The sequence below is a fragment of the Haliotis cracherodii genome, unplaced genomic scaffold (assembly GCF_022045235.1).
Source record: "Haliotis cracherodii isolate W230 unplaced genomic scaffold, xgHalCrac1.p SCAF_12, whole genome shotgun sequence".
Lineage (NCBI taxonomy): Eukaryota > Metazoa > Mollusca > Gastropoda > Lepetellida > Haliotidae > Haliotis > Haliotis cracherodii.
The window spans coordinates 24,483,023-24,503,601 of NW_027266267.1; the positions used below are offsets into that span (position 1 = coordinate 24,483,023).

At 40.7% G+C, this 20,579-nt stretch overlaps 1 protein-coding gene across 1 annotated transcript; it reads right to left on the reverse strand.

Annotated features, from left to right (window-relative positions):
* Positions 1–12,129: 12,129 nt before the first annotated feature.
* Positions 12,130–13,796, reverse strand: LOC139457218 (polypeptide N-acetylgalactosaminyltransferase 5-like). The gene is made up of 2 exons (XM_071238634.1): positions 12,635–13,796; positions 12,130–12,263 (listed from the first exon to the last, which is right to left on the reverse strand). Exons 1-2 carry the CDS (start codon positions 13,794–13,796, stop codon positions 12,130–12,132), a joined length of 1,296 nt encoding a protein of 431 aa, XP_071094735.1.
* Between the last annotated feature and the right edge of the window lie 6,783 nt (positions 13,797–20,579).

Sequence of the window (20,579 nt, forward strand, 5' to 3'; positions counted from 1 at the left end):
TAACATTTGTTACAGTTGACCACTTTCTTAATGGCATGATTTGTCACTTGTCAGAGAAGGTACACAAAGTACGTGACCTGGACTAACAGTTGTAGGACTTTAATTTTTGGTGGAAGCCTCGGTGGCTGGGTTAGATCACTGACTTTGTGTGCTGGCGATTGGGTGCCAATTATAACATTTGTTGTCAAGAAAGCGCAATAAAGGTACATTTTGCTTTGGATGGGTAATAATATCACAGACATTCACGGATATACGGATCTTAATTCAGGGATTGGTACCTCAAAATGTGTGCGTGTGTGTGTGCGTGCGTGCGTGCGTGCGTGCGTACGTGCGTGCGTGCGTGCGTGCGTGTAAATGTGGGCCTGTTGAATATTACATAAAACATTCATCTTGAGCGGGATGGTAGTTCGAGTTGGATAAGCATGTTCACTATTATCTTCTGAAGGTAGAGAATGCCGCGCATGAATGTATTGATGAGATTCCCAGGTACATGGGGCCTTTTCGGCACCAGGAATATCCACAGAGGGGACTTAAATGGGGATCGGGTGAACACAATGTGGTACCTGGTAGATTGTGTGTCATCAAACAAGACAACGTTGGTCTTTGACTGATTGTGGCGTAAAACACAGTTATTCTTTTACTTGTATCGGAAATTGAATGTTCATCGTAATTGTTATTGATGAACAGGTAATGTATTTTTAAAGAAATAAAACAGTGATATATTAACTACAACTTTATGTGAGTACGAGTAGCTCTATTGGAGATGGAGATGAATAAGTGTTATAAAGTTGTAAGATTTTTCACAACCATGTATTTATGAATTGACTTTATTGAGTAATCAAAAAAGAGATAGCGACCTAAGATAGCCAAATATCAAACGATTTCACTTGGCCACTATCTTGGATACAAGGGGAAAACATTTCAGCGCGTTTGAAGCTACTGAGAATGCCCCCTGCAGAGTTGGACCAACATTCAGCGGTAGCGCGGCGGTGTTGACCAGAGGCTATCAGCAGTATTTCCTGTCCAGGTTATTCAGGTCTGTTTTGTCTGTGTGTGTGTGTGCGTGCGTGCGTGCGTACGTGTGTGTGTGTGTGCGTGCGTGCGTGCGTGCGTGTGTGTGCGTGCGTGCGTGCGTGCGTGCGTGCGTGTGTGTGTATAGGGGAATGAGAGTGGGGGGATACATATTAGATTTAACAAGTAAGGTCATCTTGAGCGGGACAGCATTCGTAGATGGATTAGCATGTGAACTATGATTCTCTTTACGTAGAAAATGTGGATCCACGATGTTCGACCTGGTACAAGTGTGTAATCAAACCTCACAGCATTGGTCTTTGACTGACCGTGGCGTCAAAACAAACTCATTCATTTACTTGAACTGAATGTTCATCTTAATTGTTATGGATAGTCACGGAGCCGTGACCCAGAGAACAGGGTGTCATTAGATAAAAAAAATAATGATGATATGCCTACCCGAAAAACGGCGTATAACACCACAGCCAAAAAGCTTCGCTCAGGAACACCAGAGAACAGGGTGTCATTAGATAAAAAAAATAATAATGATATGCCTACTAGAAAAACGGGGTATAACACCAAAGCCAATAAGCTTCGCTCAGGAACACCAGAGTAAGCCAGTACAAGATTGAAAACTGCCCCATAATTATGTATGACACGCTAGTCGGGTATTACTAAATGTATACGGAAACTCTCCTGTTAAGTTTTTTTTCCTGACTTAAAAGTAAATGCAAGAACACAATCGTCCGGAATACAATGTATGAATAATTCTGGTCCACTTCCACATGACTATATAGCATACAATAAGCTTTCGGGTCCCGTTTGGATTGGTTTTGGTGGGAGCCGGGAAAACCATGGAAAAGGTTCATCTCGGAATCTCTCATATCACTGGGGCTCCTCTTCAACTTAAATGAAGTTACTTGTTACTTTCAAAACTATACAGTTTTAGAGACTAAGCATTAGTCTGAATAGACGTCACCAGTTTGGAATTTGAAACTAATCTCTTTACAGTCACAGGAAACTGCTTAAGTGTCATGTACAAAGGAGAAAGTGGAATCCCGTCAGTTAGGCGGACGAACCTTAAAACTATTCATAAACATTAACATAAGCAGAAAAAATGTATATGCATATAATATCTGGCAATGTACACCAAGATCACCTTCTACAAGAATAAGTTTTAAAAGCCGGTTGATATTCGTTTGCGCATTTGACGATTATATGACTTGCGAAAGTATAAATCATTTTCCTATACTCAGGCGTTCCTGAGCCTTGCACTTTCCCAATTATTTTGACGAAAATTATTACCGGTATCATTGTGTTAGTTAATGGGAAATGCGTGCCGATCAAGTACGTGCCATAAATTAAAGCGACATTGTATGATTCCGAGACTATGAATCATTGTCAAATAGTGGTGACATTAAATCTAGAAAACAATACGCGAAATCGCGCATGCACAGAGCGGAAAGTTTGGACAAGGCATTAAGCAATCCGCATGCGCAGAGCGATTAATTTCACTACTTCCGCTAAGCGCTTCGAGTAATCTACCACGCGTGAACTGATAAATGAAATCTGAGAAGCAGAAATACCGACGGACCTGTTGCTTGATTGACAATGTAAATCAAGAAAGGGAGGGGCTTGATGATATCGTTCTCTTCCAGTAAATTCCGATGTCAAATAACGACGTTATTTGGACGGGGAAACGATGGTTTGAAAACGTCCACATAACGTCGTTCTTCCGTCCAATGACCATATACGGAAAAAACGACGTTTTCGTGTTTGCAGTGGTAATCACGGAGATCTCTACAAATGATTACATCTACCAACATGAACATGCATACCAACCCACCCACCTAGCCATACTACTCCCCACAGAAAAAGAATGCTACACATGTATATTACGCTTGCACAGAGAAGTTACCAAATGGCTAAATTGCTGATTGCACAGCAAACCGCGGCGCCTAGGACGACTGGGCCACCCGTGCCCCCTGGTGTTGGGAAGACGAAATTTAGTGTTACATGCCTTACTCCCCTTCGAAGATACAGCCACTAACTGCCTTAGTTACTGTACCAACCTGATCTCTCATTGCTGTTCTATTATATTTTTGTAGATGGGACACTGGCCTTAAGTACAGAAATACAGAATTGAAATTGAAGTGCTTATGGAAATATGTACAGAGCGAGAATTGTTTAGTACAAAACTTGCATTAAACGGTTTCATCTTCACAATATCGAAGCAATTGTAGCAAATTAAAGTCACAAATTCAACTGAAATGTATATATCGGTCTTACAAGAAAAATCATTAATTAGATCTTTTGGTACATTTAGATTTTCATTGTATAATTTTAATTTAGATATGTGTTGTAGATCTAAGGATACTAGTTTTGTTGATATTGAATGTTCCCATCGTGACAGAGATGAAATTGGAGATGAATTCCACGTCCTGTGTAAGTGTAACAAGTATTTTAGATTGACTGTTACCTTGGGTAAGCAGTTAGTCATAGCGGCTCTGTGCCTCATCCTAATTAGCAGTATCACAGCACAGCTTGCTATCTGTAGACTTCAATGCAAAGTTTACTGATCATTGACGCTTGTGACCTAGTTTTCCTAGATACTAGGTGAGTTACTATATTCAGACAACCTGTGTGAAGACAGTCAACACATAGCCATACTCAATTGCAAGTATATCACGCCTAACAGTGTATCACAAATCACATAATTGATCCAAACTACGAGAAATCACACCAATAGCAGATTGCTGACAGTTTGCATTTCAAAGTAACACATGACAGCAGTGACTATGGATACACCTGCAGTAAAGGTCAGGCATAAACTAGGTCAAATGAAAGGGACAAAATCAGATATTCCTGACAGCATAACCGTGAAAAAGAGAAGCAGTCGTGAAAACAATGCTATATTAATCAACAAAGTTGTTGAATGTTGTCTTTGAGTTGTGTCGAATGTTGGTTTTGAAATCGATTTCTGCTCATAGAGAGTAGGTCAGAATCTAGGTTTTAAAATAATACTGTTACAAAAACCTGGATTGTGACATGGTTTGAAAACCTAGATGTTGTAGTTGAGCCCGTAATTAACGTCCTTGTCCTTTCTGGGTAATGACCCTAATTTATTACTGAACAATACAGTGGTCGAGTTACATAATAGGTACTAAATCCATGAACCTCTCAGTAACGGATGACGGACATGTGGAGATACCAATGAACTAAAACAAATCCTAAAACGCCACCACACACACACACACACACACACACACACACACACACAAACACACACAAATATATATATATAGTATATATGCACATATATGCTCTCAACAAAGGCCCTGGAAGTCCATCAAGCTAGGCTCAAAGTTACAGGCGTTCAAGTAATGTATCTTTAAATAGGGGTCAATTAAATCAAATGTAAAATATTCAGTAAAGTATGAAGGTTTGGAAAAAAAGTAGTCGCAAGATGCGGCGGTATAACAGCCGGGGGGGGGGCGATTTATCTCAATGATACTCATATCATATTCTCTACGTCTACATTCTACAGGGGCGGTCGGGTAGCCTAGGGGTTAAAGCGTTCGCTCGTCACGCCGAAGACCCGGGTTTGATTCCTGACATGGGTACAATGTGTGAAGCCCATTTCTGGTGTCCCCCGCCGTGATATTGCTGGAATATTGCTAAAAGCGGCGTAAAACCATACTCACTCACTCACTCATGCAAAGAGTCAATTTCACCAAGAAGCGATAGCTTTTAAGAGCACAATGTTACTGAAGTTGTTAAAACTTGCCTTTCGGTATACCGAAGAACCTTCAATTGTTCTCTGTTCAGTGAGAAATTGGACGCTGCAATATGTTTGAACATATCCAAGTAAGAATAGTTAAATACTGGATAAAGTTACTGAGAAAGGACGACTGCAGATATTGTCTTCAGTGTTATAATTTTCAAATTAGTTAAATGCTAATGGTAAACATATTTCCCGAACTGAGACCGCCTCCTGTGGTCTAGTGGTAGAGCGTCCGCCCGGAGAGCGGAAGGTCCGGGGTACGATCCCCGGTCGCGTCATACCAAAATAGGTTAAAAGATCGTACTTGTTGTCACCCTGTCTGGCGCTCTGAATTAAGGGGCTAAAACAAGGACTGGTCGGTTCGGAGTCAGTATACTGTGTCTGAGTGGGGTATTCATGTTAAACTGTGGCATGGTATGCCGATCCCGTTAGTTGCCTCTTACATAAGCATAGTCGCCTTTTACGGCAAGCATGGGTTGCTGAAGACCTATTCCAACCCGGATCTTCACGGGTCGAACTGAAATTAAAGTGCTCATGGGAATATGTACGCAGCGAGAATAGTTTTTGTAGTCATGTTTCATTTGCACAATATCGTGAATTTTAGTAAAGTAAAGTTGCAACTTGCAAAGTTGCAAAATTGAGATGAATTCCACGTCTTATGTAAACACGTGCAACACGTATTTCAGTTAAAGATAAACATGGTCTTTCTTTCTTGAAAAATCACACTGAGTGAGTGAGTTGGGTTTAACGCCGCTTTTAACAGTATTACAGTTATATCGCGACGTGTCAGCTTAATGTGCGAGGAAAGCCCGAAGTGATGCAGGTTTCAAACGTTTACCACTTCGGTGAAACCCACGAGCACGGGAATGGTGCTGACAAACCTAGAAATATAATTGGGGCGAACCGGGATTCGAACCCACACTCATAGTTTTCTGGCGTGTCCAAGGGACGCAACTCTGCACAGCGACTCGTGGCGCCTTAGACGACTGGGCCACCCGTGCCCCTGGAAAAATCACAATGAATCTGAAATGTCTGTGATTAATTTTATCAACTCGCAACACATACAACATTCTTTTCATTTCAGTGGCTACGTAACTAAAACATATTTCAATATCAGATTCAAGAAGATATAATTTCTGTATATTGACGGAACAATATATTCTGTTGTAGTAACAAATGTACGTTTGGCTCATAATGTTTTTCCTAATTGCAAAGATTTGTTTCCGTAATATACTAGCTTCACACAAGCTGCGTGAACACATTCATGACAGCATAATGCTCCATATACAAGTACATTCTAACTCACACCTAACAGTGTATCACACATCCCTGAGCAGACGCTGACAGTTTGCGTTTCAAAGTAGCACATGACAGCAGTGGCCTTTGGGGTTCGTGTTCTGGAAGTGGATACAACGGCAGTAAAGGTCAGGTTCAAACTAGGACAAATAAACAGGGGAAGACCAGATATTCCTGACAGCATAACCGAGAAAAGGAGAATCAAAGTCAACTAAGTTTTTGGAATAAATTGTTTGAATATTTGTGTTGTGTTGACCAGAGTTGTATGTGTGTTTGTGGATTGTGACGTGATTATAAAACCTAGGTTTTTAAGTTGAGCCAGTAACTAATGTCCTTGTTCTATCTGGGTAATGACCCTAATATATTACTGAGCAATACAGTGATAGATTTATATAAAAGGTACTACACCTCTGAACCTCTCAGTTGCAGGCGATACCCGTGAATATCCGGGGTAGAATAGGTCCTCGGCAACCCATGCTTGAGAGAAAAGGCGACTTTGCTTGTCGCAAGAGACGACTAAAGGGATCGGGTGGTCAGACTCACCGACTTGGTTGATGCATGTCATTGTATCCCAAATGAGTGGATCGATGTTCATGATGTCAATCACTGGTCTATCTGATCCAGACTCGATTATTTACAGACCGCCGTCATACAGATGGAACATTGTTGATCACATTTACACATTCCTCCTGCATATATAAACAGAATGTGAATGTGTGATGCAATATAACTACATAACGTACATTAAATCTTGGAATATCATTGACACTTCAGTAAACTACGGTTATAACAAACTCAAAGGAACCACTAACTTTAATTCGCCATAGCCGTAGTTCGTTATAAGCAAATGTACGGAATATATACAGCAAATTGACAGGACCAAAAAAAAGTTTGTTATATCTGACAGTTCGTTATAAGCGTGTTCGTTACAAACGTAATTTACAGTAACTGTAATTGGACAGCTTAAATGCGGTGTGGATAGTACTGATTGGATGGGTTGAGGATACCAAAATTCGTTAAATCAATGGAATTACGATCTTATCGTGATAACTGCACTGGATACGTTTAAAACGCATTTTAGTCTTGGTCTTAAATGACATTTAGCGGTCTTTAATCAACGATGAACCACCTCAAAAGTTAAAACATAATACTAGGTTTACCTAATAAATATACAATGGATGCGATATTCATATCGCCATGAAGAATGCCAAGTCCACATATTTAGGACTACATGATAGACAGTGAAAAAGAACAAAACACTCCTTTCTTTAATCTCAAATAACAACAAATTTTAAATAGCTACGTATACTCTCTTATAATGCACAATTAGGAGAGAAACATATAGTGTTTTCAATGTAGAACTACATGTAGGTTACCTTAAGATTTAACCCCCAGCAAGAACTAATCTTGGAACCGATTGCAGAGCCTGTTTCTCCGTAATTCTACATGAAGCGTACTCCCTTAAAATGAACTAAGCAAGCCGTGCAAGTGTTAGTTCTACACAGACGTCACTTTTATGACTTCACACCGCTAACTGTGACGCTAGTCGGATACGGAAGCGTCACATTTCAAGTTTCTTTCAATATTCCAAAATTATTGTGTTTTGAGTCAAAACTATATTGCCACACATAAACTTAATTTTGTATTAACCGCCAGTCTGCATTTAATTACATACAATGACACATAACATTATTTCAAAATGCCTGCCGATAATGACTAAGAAGTCAGTACTTTTCGATAAATATTAGATAGTGATGCGGCCACGGTTTTTCCCTGCAGAGGTGGTTACTGTGATTTTGACACCTTGACTGACTAATCAGTATCGATTACTTCCAAATTCATGGTAAATATATACACTTAACCAAATTAAAAACTTCACAATCCTAAAAATGTTCACATTTTGACCAGTTATCATTGTTGGCCCTTATTGTGTATTTAAACAGCAATGGTCACGTATTGTCTTCAGATAACACCCGTTTTTGTGCAGGTGAATCGATCAGAATTATGTGCACAGCACTATAGTGGCAAAAGTGTGTTTTCACGTGCAACTGGTCACGTGGCCATAATACCGCACGTGTTTTCAGCCATACTTGTTAGCATTCATTACAAGAAAAAGAAAACACAAGAAAACAAAAGTCTTTACAGCCATTTCTCATGCCACGCCTTTCAAATGTGCAACGTGAACGTGCCATCGGCATGTTGCAGACGGGAACGTCCGTAGCTGAAGTCGCAAGGACGATGGGTTGTAGTCGATGGACTGTTAACAGCAAACGTGTACCACCGCTGATCACCCTCGGCCAGGTCGACCACGTGTGACGTCACATGCAGAGGATCGTCAGATTGTCTTACGTCACCTCCGTAACCGATTTTTGACAGCTACATCAACCAGAAATGAACTGTTTAGGGGTAGACTGAGTGCACAAACTGTTCGAAACCGTCTGAGAACTGCACACCTTCAAGCACGACGGCCATACTGCGGGCCGATTCTGACTCAATTACACAGACGTCAACGTCAATTGTGAGCACAGCGGCACTTTCGATTTGCTGATGGTAGGGGGAGGGTGTGGAGGCGCCGTCATGAACGTTTAGCCCAGTGTTGTGTACAGGAAGTTGACAGATTTGGAGGCGGAAGTGTCATGGAGTGGGATGCTTTCTGTGGCAATGCACGTTTCAATCTTCTTGTCATCCGTGGCAACCTCAACGCTGCTGCTTACCGCGACCAGGTACTTGCACCAGAACTTCTGCCTTTTATGGCAGCACATGGACCCGGTTTGATCTTCCAACACGACAATGCCAGATCCAACACAGCAATTTTGACAAGGAATTTCCTTCAGAGTGCGGGAGTCAACGTCATGGACTGGCCGTTAAGGTCTCCCGACCTCAATCCCATCGAACACGTCTGGGATGCTCTTGGCAGAAGTCTGCGCACTCTCCAGAACCAACCACAGAATTTGCAAGATCTTGGCACCATTTTGCAGCAACAATGGCGTCGTCTTCCCAATCATGTGTTCACAAGCATCAAAAAGTCCATGCGGAGGCGTTGTGTGGCAGTTGTCAACGCACATGGTGGCCACACAGGCTACTGAACTTGTGTGCCATCAGATTCTCGTGCTTGGGACTTATGATTTAAACTGTTGATGTTATTACCGAATACCGTAGGTGCTTGGAACAAATCATGGTTACCACCGTTAATTAAAATCCTTCTTTGGACATTAATGATTAAAAATTACCTTCTTTTATACATTTGTCCGTTGTATATCATATATGGGATTACTTTTAAAAATGTGAAGTTTTTAATTTGACTCAGTATATCTATTTAATATCAAGAGCGCGACAGTATTTATCATGCGATGATGTTCAAATGATGTATCCCGGCCGTGATGTAACGTATCCATATGCAGGATCCAACAACGGTACATCAACACTACATATGACCGACCACGTAGTGGAAGACCAAGGGTCACCAACAAACGTCATAAGGATCGTCATATTGTGCGACAGCATCTTCAAGATCGCAGTGTTACTGCTGCGAAAACTGACTGAGGACACACTAGCGACACATAAGTGCGGACACCGTGCGTCGACGATTGACGAGCAGACACCTCCACTGTCACAGGCCACATCGGGCACCCATTCTGACGCCACGTCATCGCCGGAACCGTTTTCAGTGGGCAACACAGCACCAGCATTGGTGCCACCAGAAGTGGAGAAGAGTTCTCTTCTAAGACGAGAGCCGTTACTGCATCTCAACAGCAGATTGCAGAGAGAGAGAGAGTCTGAGCGACGCCGCGGCGAACGTTATTCGGATGCTTGTGTTGTTGAGAGAGACTAGTGGGGTGGTCCGAGCATCATGGTGTGGGGTGGAATTGGTCTTGCACCGAGGGTCGTCCCTATGGTCTTCCAGAACATCGGTCCAGAGAGAGGCAATGGTGTCACAGCAGCTCGGTACATTGTTCAAGTCTTGAGACCAAAGCCGTACCTCATTTGTCACGTCGCCACAACCACGAGTTTCAGCACACTGCGAGAGCAACAAGAGACTTCCACTAGCAGAATGGCATGAAAACCATGCAGTGGCCTGCCCATCAGTCCCGATTTAAATCCCACTGAGCATTTGTGGGATGAGATTCAAAGACGGCTGAATGACGTCCGACCAAGGCCGACAACTGTAGCTGAACTGCGTCAGGCATTCCTCAGAATGTGGGCTCAAGTGGCTATGGCCTTCATCAACCGCCTCATCCATTCCATGTATCGACGTTGCACGGCAGTCATCAATGCACATGGAGGACACACGAGATACTGACTTGTGATGCCATTTTCTCCAAGACTAGTGTTGTGTTTCACTTTAATAACATTTGACACTTTATTTTCAACCTTGATGATCAGTTTTGCCACGTTTCATCTTTTTAATATGTCTCAAAGTATGTTTGCAGTGTTTGCAAATATAAGGATTCTCATATATCTATCCATGGTGACGTTTCTTTTGCGGTTCAGTATAGTTTCAGCAGCCTTTTGGCGTGATCGGTCTCACAAAGATGATGTCAACCACTCTGAAAGCTACCCTAAACATTCACACAGGAGACACACAGGAGACACACGGGAGACACAGTTGTCAGCGGCAGGCTTTGGTCCACTATAAATTATGTCTTTAACTGACCCAAGAATGACAAATGCTTAAACATGACATAATCATACTTCTCTTGCTCAGCATAGGGCATTTACAAGTAGCAGCATACTGCACCCACACAATACGACCTCTGTTGCTCTTTCTCCGCCATTTTACGTCAAGTCCCTTCGCCTAGGCCGTCGATTGACGTCAGTTGTTCGATATCCTACTCGGTAAGTAGTATGTCTTGTTTGTTTGTTTGTTGTTTAACGCCGCACTCAGCAATATTCCAGCTATTTGACGGGGGTCGGTAAATAATCGAGTCTGTACCAGACAATCCAGTGATTGATATCATGAGCATCGATCTAGCAATTGGGATCAATGACATGCATCTACCAAGTCAGCGAGCCTGACCACCCGATCCCGTTAGTCGCCTCTTACGACAAGCATAGTCGCCTTTTATGCCAAGCACGGGTTGCTGAAGACCTATCCTACCCCGGATCTACCCGGGTCTAGTATGTCTTGGGTACAGTCTCCTAATTAACATTAATGGTGGGAACATTAGTTTTAACTTTTACGACGGAAAACACCAAAATTCAGAATAACCAGTGGTACAAAACTTCGCTTACGTTTAAAATGGGTTAGCTCAGAATCACAATGCATTTTTTTAATGTTTAGTGGCACGTAACCTCTATGAAAAGCATTTCGAAATTGGAGTACAAAGCCTTGTCCTTACTTAGTCTCGTGTCTTTAACTGAACCAAACTGATAAAATCATGTATACAGAGCTTACTTATTGTATCGCTGTGTTGAATTTTGGACACTCACGCGTTACACGGAAAATAAAATGTGACGTGTTTAACACTAAACTACACACAGATGGGTGTTTTATTATAAATAAACTATATTTCGCTTCTTTCCGTATTGATGCAGGGACTGTTTGTGGAACAGCCAGTCAGTCAGCCTTGTTTCATTTTACAGCGTCGCTTATGACAGATTTGGTTTCAACACGTTACCATTACATCACATAGGTTGATCTATGAAATTTGGCATATAAGAAATGTAATAATGTTTGCTCTGCTCCCATGGGAAGCGTAATAAAGTATTGTTTTCCCATTCACATGGGGCCAAACTTTATAACTAAATCATACTTGATCGTTCTTGATGTCATATGTATGTCTTCAGATCAGATTTCTTGGCTCTCACGGTCGGGTAGCCTAGTGGTTAAAGCGTTCGCTCGTCACTCCGAAGACCCGGGTTCCATTCCCGACATGGGTACAATGTGTGAAGCCCATTTCTGGTGTCCCCCGCCGTGATATTGCTGGAATATTGCTAAAAGCGGCGTAAAACCAACCATACTCACTCACTCACTCACTTGTCTCTCTGTTTCTGTGCCATTTCCACATTTGATCGTCCTTGATGTCATAAGTGTGTCTTCAAATTTCTTTGCTCTCTGTTTCCGTGCCATGTCCACAGTTGATCGTCCTTGATGTCACGTGTGTGTCTTCAAATTTCTTGGCTCTCTGTTTCTGTGCCATTTCCACAGTTGACGCATGCTTCCGTCGCATGTCTGTCGGACGAGAATGTGTCCCTCTATGGCAATACATTCCCCATGATCTGTCTGGATAGACCGTCCGTCGTACCTCCAGGCCTGATGCCCCCCTTCACCATGGCATCTGGCCATTTGGACTTCCCTCGAGAACCCGGAATCCATGCAATGGAGGCTGTATCTTATCTCACCCAGTTCGCTCATATCCCAAAACTGACTTCCTCCGTTTTCATGACAAGGCCACACTTCTAACGCCACACCATAAGAATGGTTTCTAGCATCCACGCACATCGACGTTTGTAAAACAGAACGTATGTCCCCATTGTATACACCATCGCCCATTATGTACAGTTCTGGATGGACGTTGTTCAAGTACCATTGAAATGACTTACATCCCAAACCCTCTCTGAGTCTCTTCCTATCAGAAACATCTCCTAAATCAACCAATTGTCCGTCGGAGTTCATGGTGAATTTCTTGAAGTCGTCCAACCATACATTACCAACCCGCCCTGTGTTACGGTGATAGGAGTAATAACTTGTTACATTTCCATAATGATAATTAGAATGAGTACGAAACACATGCCCGACGTGGGAACAGGGTATCATTTCTAAACGACCTCCACACGTCCATACTTTCAAGCTTAGCTCTATATTCTCCCCACCCCATATCAAAAGGTCCGGATCGTATTTCCCAAGTCTCTCAAACCACGATTTGCTTATTGTAAACATCCCACCCGCCATTGCAGGTGTGTAAATTGGATCAGTGACTGAATGAACTCGTATTTTTTCTCTTCTAGGAATGTATACCCAGTCATACGATAACAAAGGGAAAGACAGTACGGCTACGTGTATAGGATTTGAGTTTTGGATTCCAAAATCTTCACTATTTATTATCTCTGTAACAGGAACAGCAACGATCTTGGGATCAGTGGCAACCCTTGCCAAAAGAGGTTCCAACCATCTCTGGAAACATTCGCAATGGCTATCCAGGAATGTCACAGTTAAGGAAGTTGCAGCATCAAATCCAATTACCCTTGCTTTCATGAGCCCAACTCTGGTTTTACTCCGTATAAGTCGGACTTTAGGATACCTAGCCATATATTCCGCGAGTGGTGCCTTGAGATGTTCCCTCTCTGATGCATCATCCACGAGGAGAAGCTCTTTCAATAAACTCGGAGGTGTGTTGTCAAGGACACTGTGGACAGTCCGAAGCAAAGTTGACCAAGTCTCATTCATGAATATAATAACAACGCTTGTCTGTGGAAGTGTTGAGATATCATACGTTATTCTTTGGCACTCGTCAGGTTTAGGAAAAGGCGTGCGTCTTCGGAGAGGAATCAGATTACTCACGTATTCCCGGAAGCCATTCTCCTTTTCGCTCATGTCATATTTCAGTCTTTCCTCTGTGGGAAGCTTCAGTTTGTCTATGAGGACAGGTAGTCCTTTATCCCCTGGGCGAGACAGATTGAACATTGTCTTCACCAGAGACATATCAGGCATGTGAGGAATAGATATGAAAATTGACGGCACATCATCTATACTACGATCAACCATTGTGTCTTGTTTTCTTAAACCCCTTGATATTTGTCCACGATAATTTGAAAATAGTATGAATGTTACCACACAAAGAAATAACATGCACCATGCCAATTTTCTCCTTCTTGTTCTAAGCTTAAGATACGACATGTTTCACTTTAGAAACACAGGCACATGTGGATGAAATGACGTTGTGCTTGTATTTATAACAATAATTTGGGACTATAAAAGAATGCATGTGACACGTCCTTTGAAGCTATAATGATTAAACAATATATTCATCGAATTTGCGAGTGCCTTCTATTGATGAAACAGAAACTATGAAAGATGGTCAACATGTTACATTGACTGACACGCCGGGAGCATTGATTTTGCCGACGTTCGGTTGGTTTATGTGTAAGAGGTCATAGGAGGCGCCGAGACAGACAGAGTACTTTGCTTTATCGGTTCGCCAGAATGTGACTGTTTTGTTTTGAACATATGGCATCAGAAATTATCTGCTTTGTCATCTTCGGACCACAGTTCCACCTTGCTTAATCCATTACATGCTTGAGGAGTTTGCTAGAATGATTATCTTTTTTCATTTCATAAATTAAAAAAAGGAAAAGGCCTGTGTATTATATACATAACACATCACTAAATTGCATTACAATCAGTCAAACTCAGAATATTATAGCAGTTTTAAACCTCTTTATGAAGAACTGATTACAAAGATACCCACGATTTCACCGCTTGGGATCAGAATGCAACCATACAAATTGATCTGAATATCATATCACAATTTCGACTCGTCCTTTGCAGTTGGTGAAGCCCACTCTCTCACCCACTCACTTACAAAGTGTCAGACTATAACTAGAAACAGTTACGAGCCAAGTATGATTCCCATAGACCCATGCTTATTGAAGGTTCCAAGGACAGTGGCAAAGTTGCAAGTGCCAATGTCTCATTGGATCCAAAACTGTATCTTCCAGAGTCCCAAATAATGACTCAATTTTCACCGATGAGGCCAAAGCTATTTCATCAATGTTTTGATCTATGGACTAGAAAGGTTTCATCGTCTCTTTGAATACTCTGTCATGCGTTCGGGCACTTAATTGCGTGTCCTCTAGTCATCGCTTGATTCTAGAGATTTTTTAACTACCCAAAGATCTTTCTAATGGATCAGTCGTATATTATTGGTTGCCAGCCACACTGGCTTAGTGCTGAAGCTACAATACACTCTGAAGACTCACATATATTTGCATGGCTGGTGTAGTCCGAGACAGCTCAAATATTGGTAAGTCCTATTGGATTACTAAGCTCCATAAGAAAATCCGTACAAAGAAGGATATTGCTGAGTCTAGCAAATATTCCATCATATCACTGGCTCAAAGACTAACCACAATCGTCAACACACTCTTTATTTTACGAATTTTGGGGTATAATCGAACAAGCTCTTTCTACGGAAATGACAAAGAGCGTCATATGACTCTTGCCCAAAAGTTGTTTCATCAGGGCTACAACATTCAAGGCCTTAGCGAATGTTTCAGGAAGGCGAGGAGGATTTTTTTTTAAATTTCGACGAAACTTATGGGCATCTGTGAACAACATCATATACAATGCAATTCACTCTTTTGACTTGTACCACGTGTTCATGTGTTTTTTCTTTTCGGATGAAATGTCTTTTTGCCTCTGGGTGTGTTTGTGATGGTTGCCACCAATGACACAATGTACGCTCGGCTTTTCACGAACAAACAGTATCATCACTTTTTAATTCTGATTCATTAATACTTGTTATACGATATAACAAGCATGATTTCTTATGATTTTGGAGAGGGTCTGGAGAAATCAACACAATGTGGGTTCCAAAAACTCTTTTGTCACCAAATATGATTTGGCTGAGATTATGACTAAATTATTCATTTTGAAATTCAGATATACTCACTCACCCGGGAAAATCATTCGAGCCTAAACACAAATATTAGTCAAATCGCTCATTACTAAAAGTATATATCTCAATATTTAAGGGATATTAAGCTGAAATATATCTAAAGCGGCGTAAAAACATACTAACTCACTCACTTAAACATTTTTTTACAGAACACTCTTTGGCATTAAAAAGACGGCAGTTACTAATGGTCGTTACTCACGAGACCAACACTGATTGAAATGTGAACGATCTTATAACATGGTTTACAACTGACAATATTGATTAGGTAAGCTCTATAATATGTAACAGATTGGTACATTTTGTGCATTATTGATTGTAAATTGATTGACAGCTGTTTTACATCAACGCGTTTCTCGCTCCAGTGCATGGCCAGATACATGTAACTGAAAGTTAAACGCTGAAACAGTCCGGGAATTACCTGAATCCGAAAACATGAATCCTCGCTATATTTAATGTTTTAGTATTAGTTTTTAGAATGTCAAAGACATATTGCAACACTCACATAGCTGTCGTGTTCATCAATAGGGCTGAAGTTTTGAAGGTGGTCTTTCATGACTATGAAACGTTGGTCATTCGGTAAATGAAAGCGACAAAACCCTTTAAATAATCTAAGAAATCTCTGCTTAAAGGAGAGTCCATTGTACGATTCCAACAGTATCATGGTCATGTGTTTATCAAGAGTGATGCAACCAGGTGTTCGCGAATAGGTAAGCGTATCCTGCCCCAGCGGTGGCAATCATCAATTGCTTTTCGAGTAATAAATATTTAATCATAGAAGATAATATACACATGTGTTCGACGCTATGTCTTCCCTAAGGGCTTGCTTCCGATAAGGGGGGACGGTCGGGTAACCTAGTGGTTAATGCGTTCGCTCGTCACGTCGAAGACCCGGGTTCGTTTCCCGACATGGGTACAATGTTTGAAGCCCATTTCTGGTGTCCCTCGCCGTGATATTGCTGGAATATTGCTAAAAGCGGCGTAAAACCATACTCACTCACTCCGATAAGACCTCTGACTTTTGGTAGGAATAGGGGTGGCTTGTGACTGTCAATACAGTCATGTATATCAGTTCTAATCATGCACCAATTACCCCTGTCCTAATATTATCAAATCCATTAAATTATTTCAGAGTATAGTAAACTACGTTTATAACGAACTGGGTTTTTACCTCGGTCATTTACTGTACTTTGTTTTAACATATTTATTTTTCCAAAAATCTGACAGTGGATTGGTAAACAAGCGAAGCGCTTATGTTAATATTGCTCCATTACACATAGGACATTATACAATACATACACCAATGACGGTTAGATGTAATAAATGAATTGTACATGCCAAGCAAGATGTGTATATTTAATAAATATATTTGCAGTTTATATATAACAATTCATTTTATTGAAAATCTTCCAGTTTTTAATGGAAAATTTTGAATAGAATCAAATGTTTGGATTTGCTCTTCTTTACTCAAATACGAATTTTCGCAATACCCTGTTTGTAAAGAATTACCATGTTGGTAAAAATACATTTCATTTCGAAGAACAAAGTAATTTGTACACACAAACAAGAAGTGTAAAGCATCTTCGGTATGATATTGACAGGAATAAGTTTTTGTATCCAAAACATATATATCATACTGAACTGCGTTAAGTTTGTGACTGTGAATAATTTGACATAACCTGCTTCCATAATTTAAATCCCAGCGTATAACATTATCTCCCCTTACGTGAAGCAAATTCTCAAATTGTGTAATGGTCTCCGTCCCCGTTAGGTTTTCTGGTAACATATTCCAAAGTTTGGGTACAGCTGATTGGGTAGAAATGATTAAGCTTTTGTTTTACACTTGACTGTTTGAAGATTAGTTATATCCCTTATGTTATAATTTGTGTTTTCCGAAACTGTATTAATAATAAGCCAACAAAGGTATTCCGGAGAGAAATGATTATTCATTTTTGTAAAACATTTCCAATTGTGAATTGTATCTGTTGTCTTTTAATGACTTACAATTTGTTTTATTGTAAATCTTCTGATGACTCGTACCCCGGGCAGCGCCACATATGGTTCTAAGAACATCTAAGTTTAATTTTTCCAATGAATGAGCTTGTTCAATAGTACAGTTGACCCAGATATGACAACAATAATCAAAAATTGTACATATTTCTAAGGTAGTTCGGGATAGACGATATTGATAACTTCTTAGACAATTAACCAGAGGACAACATGTCCTTGCTTTAATACTTTGTAAAGTAATACCTTAGTGCTTATGACTTTATAATCTTTAATTTCTGTACCATTCAAATACAAGTTAGGTTGTAATTTACGGGTAAATTGAATAGATTCATTTTTTTCGGGACTGAATTTAACTTGCCATCTAGCAGCCCATTCTTTAATTCTGTCCAAGTCATTATATAATTATTGAGCTTAAAAGCAGCTAGATCAGGATCTTCTATGATCACGTATAAAGATGTGTCATGGGCAAAAAGTCTGATGTTACTATTTATTCCTTCAACAATTTCCTTGATATAGATAATAAAAAAATAATGGCCCCAAGTCCGAGCCCTTTGGCACACCTGCCAACACACCTTTGGATCTGAGCTGTAGCCATTCATAACATACATGTACGTCAAATGACCAGAGTGAGATGATGATGGTGACGACGACGACGACGACGATGATGATATCAATATCATCTCAGAAATATATTGTTATCTCACACAGGCGATATTTCTCGTGAGAAACCATTATTGGAGTAGTACTATTCGATACTACACTCGCTTCGATTTAAAGTCAAGTCTTTGTCCGAGAGAAATATATATCAGTTTACCCAAGGTGCACCAAGGAGAACTGAAAATTATTTCACCTCGGACATACATTTAATTTTGAACTGAGGCAAGTGTAATATTCTATGTATTACCCCAGATGAAATTTGAAGATAAATCAACAAAGGAAACCGTTTCAGTACCGTCTATTGAGCAGCTAAGAGAGAGGTCATGGTTACAACGTTTGTTGACCAAACCAACGCCAAGATAAACGTTGTTCGAGTGATCGAAATATGACCGACTGAATGTAGAGAATGCTGATTGTAAATTGACTGACAGCTGTTTTACTGAATGTCAGGATTCACAATCATCCAATCAAATGCCAAGAATATTAACAAAGGTTATATATGCGCACACTATGTAAATTTCAAAAGTTTATGCTACATATATGTTTAACAGATATGCTTGTTGGTGTAAGAAACGGTGCATACACTATTGGCTTAATAAAAAAGGCGCGTCCAATATGGTCTCCTAAGAACATCCGACACGATCATGTAGTAAACTGGCTACATCCGACTTCATCATGTAGTCAAGTAGCTACATCCGACTTCATCATACAGTCGACTAGTTACATCAGACTTTATGTAGTCAACTAGGTACATCCGACTTCATCACACAGTCAACTAGGTACATCCGACTTCATCACACTGTCGACTAGTTGCATTCGTCTTCGTTACACAATCGACTAGGTACGTCCGACTTCATCACACAGTCGACTAGGTACATTCGTCTTCATCACACAGTCGACTAGGTACATTCGTCTTCATCACACAGTCGACTAGGTACATCCGACTTCATCACACAGTCAACTAGGTACATTCGTCTTCATCATGTTGTCAACTAGATACATCCGACTTCATCATGTAGTCAACTAGCTGCATCCGACTTTATCATGTAATCATGTATCTTTATCCGACTTCATCATGTAGTCTACTAGATACATCCGACTTCATCATGTAGTCAACTAGCTACATCCGACTTCACCATATAGTCAACTAGGTACATCAGACTTCAACATACAGTCAACTAGCTACATCCGACTTCATCATGTAGTCAACCAGCTACATCCGACTTCATCATGTAGTCAACTGGCTACATCAGACATAATCATGCAGTCAACTGGCTACATCCGACTTCATCATACAGTCGACTAGCTACATCATACTTCAACATACAGTCAACTAGTTACACCAGACTTCATCATGTAGTCAACTAGCTACATCAGACTTCATCATGTAGTCAACTAGCTACATCAGACTTCATCATGTAGTCAACTAGCTACATCCGACTGAATCATACAGTCGACTAGCTACATGAGACTTTATGTAGTCAACTAGCTACATCTGACTTCATCACACAGTCGACTAGATACATCAGACATAACCATGTAGTCAACTAGGTACATCAGACTTCAGACTGTCGGAAAGAAAGAAGGTGCCTGTAACACATTTACATAGCTGCATGGTGTGTTAATATTGAACTGAGGCTAGTGTAATATTCTTTTTTCTATTAGATCTATGCCGTTAATCATGGTTTGCTGGATGCATTCTCTCTACCCGGATCTTCATGGGCCTGTTTTTCTTAAGAACGAATTCAGGCTCATATTTTTTAAATAAAAAGAAACATCTCTATACTCGATACAAAATCCAATCCCTGCACCGACTTCGTTATAACATCCCTCCCTGTACACCGACTTCGTTATAACGTATCTTCCTGCACTCGACTTCGTTATAACATCACTCCCTGCACACTGCCTTCGTTATAACACCTGTCCCTGCACACTGACTTCATTATAACACATATTCCTGCACTTGACATCGTTATAACATCTCTCCCTGCACACCAACATCGTTATAGCATCTCTCCCTGCACTCCGACTTCGTTATAACATCTCTCCCTGCACATCAACTTCGTTATAACATCTCTCCCTGCACATCGACAACGTTATAACAACTGTCCCTGCACACCGACATCGTCATAACATCTCACCCTGCACTTGATTTCGTTATTACATCTCTCCCTGCACAATGACTTCGTTATAACATCTCTCCCTGC

Bases quoted from the DNA above. Each gene is read 5' to 3' on its own strand.
- LOC139457218 (XM_071238634.1), bottom strand. From the start codon at position 13,796: ATGGTTGATCGTAGTATAGATGATGTGCCGTCAATTTTCATATCTATT. The intron at 12,264-12,634 runs GTAAGTCATTTC...CTCGTCCGACAG, and splicing joins ACTCAGAGAGGGTTTGGGAT to ACATGCGACGGAAGCATGCG.